The sequence below is a fragment of the Phycodurus eques genome, chromosome 20 (assembly GCF_024500275.1).
Source record: "Phycodurus eques isolate BA_2022a chromosome 20, UOR_Pequ_1.1, whole genome shotgun sequence".
In the NCBI taxonomy this organism is placed as follows: Eukaryota; Metazoa; Chordata; class Actinopteri; order Syngnathiformes; family Syngnathidae; genus Phycodurus; species Phycodurus eques.
The window spans coordinates 12,683,329-12,693,779 of record NC_084544.1 but is presented as its reverse complement, the minus strand read 5'-3'; the positions used below and the strand labels follow the sequence as shown (position 1 = coordinate 12,693,779).

Here is a 10,451-nt window from a genome sequence, read left to right as displayed (position 1 = left end):
CATGGGAGTGGCACAGACTGTACATTACTACAGTAAGCATCATAACCACTGGAGAAATCAAAACACACCCTTTTACCATTTGGCAGATTGGAGGAGGAGGGTCTACTCCAAATAACTTCACTCATCTCCAGCTTCACTAGGCAGGGGATTTTCCTTGTGAACGGTCGTAGAAGAAAAAAAGTGGGAACCCGGGCTCAAAGGCAGCTACAGAGAGGGGAACCCCAACTCGTACACGCAAAGAAATAACTGTGTTGTGATGTATAACAATGTGGACCCTCACAAAGGCGCAGTACAGTCAATTAAGAATAAAAGGGGCAAAAAGTAGGAAAAGAAGAATCAACTTTTATTGAGATTTCTGAATCTGGCTGACCCTTCCCAAGTAGCAGAGAAAAACAAACAGGAGTTAAAACTGTGGACACATAAATACAGATTCACTTGTGTGTAGTGAACTAAAAAACTCCAACAACGGGAAAAACAAAGAGCGAGGAGAGGAAACAAACAGCGTCTGCCTCACTGTTTTACAAAGAAACTACAATGACAGCTGGTGGTCTTGGCTGTTGCGGAACCTAAAAACGAGTTGCAGCAGTGAAATCAGTGCTGTGCTGCAGTGTCTTTATGATGATAATTTTTTGGGGGGGAAAAAGGGCTATTTATTCAGAAGATGAATATGTTGAAAAACATCGTGATGTTTGTAAGTTAGACATGAAGCTAATGTTCACAGATGGCTCCGAGCCCAGCACAAAGACTGGAAACCAGCAGAAAGAGCAAGCACGGAACTTTGTATCAGCAATAGATCCGGGTTGTTGATTTGTAGGCTATATTTAAATTCACTCTGCACAATTTGTTTAGCAAATGAAATTAAAGACAGGACCCGATGTGAAGTGTTATCTAGGCTGCTTGTGCAGGCAATTTCTAGCTGGTTTCCACAAGTTATGCTAAATGGTGGCTTCATATAAACGAACAAAGAAAAAAAGTCAACCAATGCAAACTATGACGAGATAAATGGAGGGGTGGGAGGTTTGGCGCAGCTAGGCCTACTGCTACCAAGGACATCTTACAGAACAATTGTCATTTACAGACTGCTAGCTTAATCTGTTTCCTGTTTTCCCTAAGAGTAGAAACGCACTCTCTCTGTAGGCAGACGCTTTGTTTTGACACCAAAACAGCAAACATTTGTGTGAACCAGCATTACAGAAAAAATTAATCAGTTACTGTACTGCGTTTAAGTTGCTGGCAGCCATGTTTGTGGGTTTATTGGGGAGATGGTGCAGAATTCCAGTGACTCTCTTTAGCAAACTGCAAAATACCGCTGCCTTTTCTAAATTATCTGAAAATCATTCATTTTTGTCACTTGTCAGTTTGGTCAGGAGAGTGTGTGGGATACCAAATATAACCACAAATAGTTAGGGGTATTCAACTTTTGGGTGAAACTTTAAGATGATCCTAATATGCGCTTAAACTTTTACAGGTGAACTTAATTTGACCCAGTTTGAACTTTGAAATACACACCCAAATGTTCAATGTTTCAGTACTGTTCTCTAACAAGGAGCTGAAAGTCAAAATGTTTGATTGATAAATTGACCAATACATTTCCTGGTTTCATGTGAATTGGTATTTAAATAGTCCTCTTCTTCAAGCAGTTCATTTTGACATCATGAGACCAGAGTCACAGAAAGGCATAGAGTTTAATACATGTAAAACACCGAGTTGCATTTTATGGACTAAAAGTGCTATAAAAAAAAAAAAAAGTTTAATTGATTGAAGTTGACATCTTTTGGCATTGATCTCCTTGTTAGAAAAACAGTTAAGTTGTACAAAAAGTACTGAAATACTGAACAATTGAATGTGCATTCAAAAGGTGAGAAACGCTGAAATTAAATTCAACTGTAAAGGTCATAATGCTTTTTAAGTTCATCCTGCAATTTCACTCGAAAGCCCAACATCCCTAACTTTGTGTGAGTAGTATATGTGTATGTCTTCACAGAGGGGAGGTTGGGTATACATTTATGTGATGAAGACTATGGCTGTCTGGCTCACCCTTAGAATCATCATTATTATTATTAATATTGTTGCTTTCATTTGCTCTAATCTAAACCCCAAAATAATACAGTCTCCAGAGTGGGGAGGTGTCACTTGTGTAGCTTTTGGAAAACACAGGTGACCCCCACCCTCGCCTTTTTTTTTTTTTGTCAATATTCTTTGTCATCTTGTCTCTCTTGACCGGTCCGCTAGCGGATGGCCTTAACGGGGCTCTTGAAGCTGGAGGCTGCTTGCAGCTGGAGCTGGTAGGCCATCGGGTGGATCTTGAACCCGTACAGCCTGGAGAGAGAGAGAGAGGGCGACAAACATCCTCTAGTATTGGACGAAACTTGTTTGGTTTGGCCAAGTGACAAATAAAATGCGCTGGACAAAAGCTTCAAACAAAGCTGACAAGATGCAACAAAAGCATTACGATTCAAATTGATGGGGCGCTTCAAACTGTGTAGTGCATTGTATTTGCTCTTAGGGAGGGAGTGTTCCCTCCTTTCACCGTGGAATTCTCATGTTTGATGTCTCCTGACAACATCATCATTTGGGTGTTGGGACAGCAATAAACTTGGGACAAAGGCTGATGTTAGCCTGGCTTAACGCAACTATTGTTTAGTATTTCAAAATACAGTGATCACTTGACTTCCGACCACCACACCTCACCCCAATGGATTTTCTTTTGGGGTGGGGCAAAGATATATATTCAAGAAAATCACACTGGTGATTGCATTAGTAAATTCACAAGCGTAGCGGGGCACTAAATTGATAACAATTAAGATGCCTGTGTCAAAGTGTGCTTCATTGTTAAAATTAGACAATAGGAATTTGTACATTCTAAAGATTTGAGCACATAAGAGATTGCATTTAAAGGTAATTTGTAGTGCTTAACCGATTAATCGGCCGATATACGCCCTTTTCAAATCGGCAATTGGTCGTTGTAAGCATTAAGGGATTAAAAAAAAAGTATTCATTGTACATTTTTTTGAATTAATTGGCAAATTAATTGTTTTTTTCAGAATTTTATACTGAATTGGTATAGATCAGAATTGGTCTAAAAAAAATAATAAAAAATCCACATCAGTCGGGTACTCCTCTCTCAGTAAAGGATCCTCCTGTACCCATTTTTTCTTACAATTGTGGCTGGTAGTCTTTTAAGTGCATAAAGTCCAGGGTGTTAATCATTTAGTGTTGATTTTTAGAAGAGGCATTTATTGGTGCAAATGCTAGCGTGAAGGAGTAGCAAGAAATACCTAACATTGGGTGGACTGGTCGATGGAGAAGGGTGCCCTTTAGTCTTAGTTCCTTTCATTAAGGCAGTAATGGAAGAGGAACTAAGTGTTCCCTTGTTTTGGCATCCTCATACTGTATGTAAGCTACACCTGCCTTTATGTTTTTAAAAAGGAGGCGTATATTTACGTTACCATAAAATTCCGACATCAAGCCTAGACTTTTTTCCCCGTTAGTTTTGACCCCGGCGCCTCAAACTATGATGTGGCTTATGTGCGGATTTTCCACCTCCCATGCGTGCCACTTTCTCTTCTTAGCTTCTTTTTAACTCGCCAAAATTGTGCTTACTGTTCTTCTTTTTAATTTTTTTTATTTATGAGCTCCATATTGCAATGTTGACTGAGATTTGGATCGGTTGTTTCCTCCGCTTTGCTCAAGCACACACCCTCGCCATGCTGAAAACGTGACATAACACCCAAGATGCAGCTTTCACGTTCAACACTATCGACATGGCCATTGAAAAAGGCAACAAGGCCGCGGCATGAACGAGGAGTAAATGAATCGAGGATCGTTTTTGTTTTCGCTCACATTTGTCTGTTTAATATGTGCTATTTATGTGCAAAAAAAGAAATAAGTTCTTTGAAGTGTAGCTTTTATTCAGCGTGTGCACCTAACACAGTGAATCATTTCAGAGGAACACTGGATACCAGTGTGCTCAATAGACCAAATTTTATGGTAATGTCTTAAAACGAGGAAATGCAGGCAGCGGTAAACAGCACTGCGTTTATTCGAGCAGATGCCACCATTTGAATACGGCAGCAGTATGATTAACCTGCTTCAGTGTCGCTCACAGCAAGCGGTCTCATTTGCTTTTAAAACTAGATGCAAACATTTCTACATTCAGTGGAAATTGTACTACTGATATATTTAGATGGCTACGGGCTGACTGAGTTATCTGGCTTGCTTTAATATTAGACACGTATTTCTGTTAGTGTTGTTTTTTTCCCTCTTTGTTTTAAATATTTATAAGCAGTTTTTTTTCTTTGTTTTGAAATGCTTTTAATCATGTAAAGCACATTGAGTTACCTTGTGTATGAAATGTGCTATATAAATAAATTTGCTTTGCTTTCCTTTGTTACAATGAACCGTCGCATATTCATTCACACATTTGTGGATGTTTTTGCAATTTAACCTCTGTTATTCGTTGAAAAACTCACCGAATCGCTGTATTTGTGCTCAGGCCAAAGCAATAATCGCTTACTCGCAGGTTTTTGATATTCGCAGCAGGGCTTGGTCCCTATCTGTCATGAATTGCGAGGGAATACTATACACTACTTGCATATATATATTTTTTATTTACATTTATTACTTACAACAGCAGGTAAATTGCATTGAGGTAGTCAATATACCAACCTTGGGACAAACTGATTGGCGGGCCTCTTGGGCCTGTTCTCGGGATGAACCATGAAGAGCATGTGCGGGAAGCCGGTGCCAAAGTAGGCTCCGTCTGTGTGGTGGTGCCTGGAGGATTTGGGTGTGTAGACATCCATGCATTTAGGGCAGTAGAGCTTCACCATGGCCTCTCCTGGGATGTCTGACAGGCCTGTGGAGGACAAAGACAATAAAACGCAGAAATTTTACCTGATGCATTCTACATCTGACAAGGTAACCCTGCGATTGGAAAAACTCCTGACTAGCTGTTCAATTTTCAATTTTTTGTTTATGATGGAGTTTGTCTTCTACAGTGGAGACTTAATTCCAATTTGTACATCAGAACTAGCTGTATTCTTTCACTAAGCGACACTAACGCAGAAGTGAAGTCAAAATTACAGTACATGGGGGGGTGTGTGTGTGTGTGTGTGTGTGTGTGTGTATGTGTGTGTGTGTGTGTGTGTGTGTATATATATATATATATATATATATATATATATATAAAAATCACTTCTGGGTCATAAATGTAAAACAATCAAATGTCAAAACAGTAAGAATAGCGCTAACTGACCGTTCCCATTTGTGCCGTGTTACAACATATTCTTACGCTGCATGCGCAAACAAGTCCATTGTGCACCGCTCGTAACCTCGAAAACCTGTCGGTACTGAGGGCCCCCATAGATTTACCAAAACATTGCAATACGTTTTACTTTGAATAATAAAGAAAGTAAATCAACACTCATCTGAAATATTATTTCATTTCTAATTATACTATATTAAATCATTGATTTTGTTTACTCACCGATGGGAAGCATAGTCTGATTCTCACAATAGACGCGAGGACAGTAGCCAAAGTCACCCTGCTGATACTTCTCCAACTAAATCAAGAGGACATATTTAAATAAACAACAAAATCAGTTACTGTGATGGAATGTAAGGTCACTATTTAGCAAAAAGTCATGTAAGTTTACCGCCATCAAGTACAATACATGTATCCAAAGATCTTATGAAAGCCACGGTCAGAATTGATTTGGTGTACCTCTCACTTCCTCTCAGCCATTGTCTTCTCAGAGCTGCCATTAGCAACGTGACAAGTGGCTACAATCTTGATGGAATTTTCTAAAAAAAACTAAACTTAAAAATGGAGTGAGCACTTCAAACGGCTCTAAAATCCTCAATCATAATTGATGACTAAAGTACATGACCTATTCAGAATCATTCCATTCCATTCCATTTTCAACACCGCTTATCCTGGTTAGGGTCGCGGGACGCTGGAGCCTATCCCAGCTGACTTCGGGCGAAAGGCGGACTACACCCCGAACTGGTCGCTAGTCAGTCGCAGGGCACATAGACACGGACAACCATTCGCACTCACATTCTCACCGTCACTGAGTGGAAACTGAACCCACGCTGCATGCACCAAAGTCAGGCGAGTGTACCACTACACCATCAGTGACTGTATTCAGAATCAGAATCATCTTTATTTGCCTAGTATGTCCAAAAAACACACAAGGAATTTGTCTCCGGTAGTTGGAGCCGCTCTAGTATGACAACAGACAGTCAATTGACAGAGAACACTTAGGACCTAACCCTAACCCTAACCCTAACCCTAAGACTTTTGGGAGTAGAGTCCGAGACAAGACCAAGACCTTCAAAATGTGGTCTCGAGACCAACACCAGTCCCGAGTGTTACAACACTAAAGTGTACACCTGTACTTTCAAATCCTACGTCCTCGGGGCTGACGTAAAACCAAACATGGGGCTTCCCTTAAATTATCTTACTGTACTATCTACTCAAGATAACAGATTTAAAGATTCACAGCTTTTGCATGACACCTTCCTAAGTCCAAATAAGAATTTTCGACCATTTATAATTACTATTTCCCCGAGATCTTATTGTCAAGGGTACGAAAGACTATCTTTGTGGGGGTTCTTACAACTTCAGGCATCTATGGCATCAAGAAAACTCAACTGTGTAGCACCAAACTTCATAGTTGCACATAATAGAGTTATAAGTAGATGCATCACAAGTTTCAGCCAATTCCATCCAGTCGTCCCTGAGAAATAACGTTACTAGTGAAATCACGTTATCACGACTAAAATCACGTAATTCTATTACAAAAGAACTGTTACCATGGCACAACATCTCATTGAGAAGGACAAAGTGGAAAAATGGGCTTGTTGGTGTGGCGGCAGCAGTGGATTTCGCCGACGTAGCCGGCACCTACCATCTGTGCAATGCCTCGGTTGGTGAGGATGTAGCGTGCGTGGATGAGGCCGTACAGCATCTCAGCCGCCTGCTCGATCAGGTCACTCTGGTTGGGATTGTCCTCCAGCTCCTCATCTGCAGGCGCATTGGAAGAGGTACAATAGGAGACTGACAGTACTATGCTATTCACAGTACTCCAATATGGGAGAAATGTTACAGGCTCGAAAGATACACAGGAGGACAAACAGGGAGTAAAAAAAAATATCTTTACATACTACGCTGCTTACTTCAAGAGCTGAGCAAACGATCATAAAATCGAAACATCAAAATAGTTATTTTTTTCCTCTGCTCATGTTATACTTTATTCTGTCGATCTATACGCAGATTGAAATGCAGTCCGTTAATTGAATACTGATGGAGTACTGCAAGTGCAATAAGTGCCACCACCCATTTTCTATTCTACATGTCCTTAGAATCACAGGTGAGCTGGAGGCTATCTCAGCTGACTTTGTGCAAGGCAAGGGGTACACCGTGGACTGGTCACCAGTCAATCACAGGGCACATGTACACAAACAACCATTTGTACTTGCATTTCCACATATGGGCTATCTAAAATCTTCAATGACGTTTCCTTTCACAAAAAGAAAGGTTTTCTCAGTTTATTGGTCAGAAACAATTGTTGTTGGTGAAACTACACCATATTCTCCTGCTGATTACTGCAGAACGGAAAATGCTACAAATAAACTTTCTAGTAAAAGAAGCAAATCTACTCTTCCTACTGCTTATACTGTCACAGAACAACACAGTAGTCTGTTGGTTTTGAAAGCTCAGTCAAAATACTCTATTTTGACAAGAGTTCTGCTTTGAAAACAGCTATTAGTGAATGGGTTAACTATATTTATAATTTACCTGTGGCTAGAAAGCAAAGAGCAGTCAGTCTCTGTCGCCGAAAGGCATGGAAGTTATCCCCAACAGCCTCTCAAAATATCCCATTTCCTGTCTTTATTGCAATCAGTTTCCCGCTTAAAAATCGCAGCATATTTTTGTTGTTTAATAAAGAGCGAAAAGTTGCCGAATAAGATTTTCTCTCTGTTCAACTTTCGTTGCATTGGATGCGCTCAGTTTGCCACAGGCCTTAGGGCCTTTCGTGATCAAGTAAATACAAAAATGAGCTCACTAAGCTGTGTAATAGGTGGAAATGAATCTGCACGAAAACCTTTTTCTACGAAGCATTACAGCTATCCATTAACAAAATAGGCATCCTCAAATGTGTCTAATGGTCTAACCTATCTAGTTCTCCTTATTGTCCCAAAAAACACCCAGACTTTCAATCTTGAGGCGACATAATGTAATGTCGCACGGCTCCCGCGAAATGAGGAAGAGGCAGAGTTTTGTGACACTTCTCAGGCAGGTCATATATTCAAGATTTCTTCTCAAGCTATTTTCAATACTTTAAATTGATTAACAATGCGTAAAAATAATACAAGGCGTGGGGACAGACCAATAGTATCGATTTGTGAAAGAAAATATGAAATTGTCCATATCTGGGGTTTCCACCTGACAGTGACAATATAATGCTTTCTCAATGTTTTCATCAGAATACAACCAAACCCAGACAGTTTATAAAAGGATTACTTGTCAGTAGTGTGTCCTAAACTACACTTGTCAAATACAAGGTAATGAAAGGTATTCCATTAATTTCACACAATAATATTATGTATGGATATGTAAATTACACACCTGGTTCAAGGTCCAGAATCATGTCTAGAGCCTGGCGGTAGTGGGGAACTTGCTCATTGAGGCCTGTCAAGTTGAATTTGTCCTGGATATAGTCCTCATCCACCTGTCAACCAAATGCAAACACCGATCATTAGGTCAGAAGTTAACTGAGACAAAGAATTTATGAGATTTACATTCTATTTCCATTGGTAGTGTATATCGTATAGTCTTAGTTTGCAGTTGAGTAAAATTTAATATGTTTAACTTTTTTCTTGTAATGTTTTATCAGAAACCCAAGATTGCAATGTCAATAGCGGTGAAGGAATCATTCGAAAAGTGAGACAGACTTATCAGACATTCATGAGATGCCTACAAAAATCTTGAGATCAAGAAGCTGGATGAATATTTTAACTTCACAATGATAATAACCCTAATATTTGAATGACACTTTTAATGCTATTGATTTATCCAACAATACCGTATGTTTATCATTGTGGTTGAAATTGCAGAGTTGTACAACGGCACTGCAGAGTGAGGTTTCTAATATTTACACAAACAGCCCTCTACATGATGATGACTTCGTTCTAAACCACTGCAAACCCGATCATTTCAACTATTGTTAATTTACTCAATCAATTATATTTGTGGAAGCTGCATTTTTGATTAAATGTTTGTCCTGAAATCTCAATCCTGTCAAGTGTAGAACCTGCCCACCCATTCTGTAAATGCCACTTTAAAGTGCACTTACCGTTGCATTTAAGTTCGTAACATGTATGAAATGGTGTACTGGAGATGTTAACAGATATGTTAGGTGGAAGAATCGTACCTCACAGAAAAATTCATTCCCCCTTAATCCGCAGAACCAAGAGATCCACGACACTTCTTCTGAACTGCTCATCTCTGAAAACCTACAAGTGTAACCGTTAGATACACGATCGCAATGTCTTCAAAGTTATTGGAATACACCGTACTAAAGCAACACAAATAAGGTTGAATTAAAAACCTGTAAAATGTTATTTCAGAAATGCCGACGAGCCCAAGCTTAATGCTAAGCTAACAGACGAGTTAGGTATGTTTTAGCCACTTTAATCAACAACTCTCTATTGTAGCAAGAACAACATACTCGGAGGTCCCGTCAAAATGTACTTTAGCATCTGATCTTGAATTTATAACGCAGTTCCACACTGCAGTGTATTATTATTATTTTTATAGCCATCGCTAGCTAGTCATGCTAAAACGAACAAGCAACTAGAGCTCAATCAATACGGCGCATCCTTACAGAACACGGAAAAGCTTTAGTCAGTGGCGTTAATGTATGACTACGTTTTTCAACCCTTCGGGACAGCTGTGTAACAATTTGTATGAGCTTACCCAGTTTTGTACTGTTTTTTTTTATGCAGCTGAAAAATTCGAATGCTCAAAACAATGTAGCAAGCTATCGGGCGTAAATAAAATGGACACCAGCTCAGCTCAGGAGATTCTTCCTCTACTTCCGGCGCATATCGCGCACTGCTGCCACTATATGACGAGTTCGAGTACTACATTAAAAAAAACATCCCCATGTCTTCAACACGTATTCTTTAATTAAAAGGGACTGTTCTGACTTTATACACCATAATTCACACATCGCTAAATTCTTGTTACACGTATACGTACCCATTGGAATCTTTCCTGTCACCAAAAAAAAAAAAAACATAACGGTTGGTCGTGTATTTCTGTGTTCTCCACCTCGTTTAAAAAAATAAAAATAAAAAAATCCCAATATCATGGCTACACTGGCCACATGCCACACAAAAGTAACTGAAGACATTTTGTCCATAGATGTGAATGTGAGCAT

General features: G+C 39.5%; 1 protein-coding gene across 1 annotated transcript; it reads right to left on the bottom strand.

Moving 5' to 3' along the window:
• Nucleotides 1–322: 322 nt before the first annotated feature.
• csnk2b (casein kinase 2, beta polypeptide) lies at nucleotides 323–10,112 on the bottom strand. Its single transcript, XM_061665241.1, has 7 exons — nucleotides 9,986–10,112; nucleotides 9,441–9,522; nucleotides 8,636–8,738; nucleotides 6,915–7,030; nucleotides 5,489–5,564; nucleotides 4,669–4,858; nucleotides 323–2,319 (listed from the first exon to the last, which is right to left on the bottom strand). The coding sequence occupies exons 2-7, from the start codon at nucleotides 9,510–9,512 to the stop codon at nucleotides 2,229–2,231; spliced, it is 648 nt and encodes a 215-aa protein (XP_061521225.1). The 5' UTR covers nucleotides 9,513–9,522; nucleotides 9,986–10,112; the 3' UTR covers nucleotides 323–2,228.
• Nucleotides 10,113–10,451: the final 339 nt, after the last annotated feature.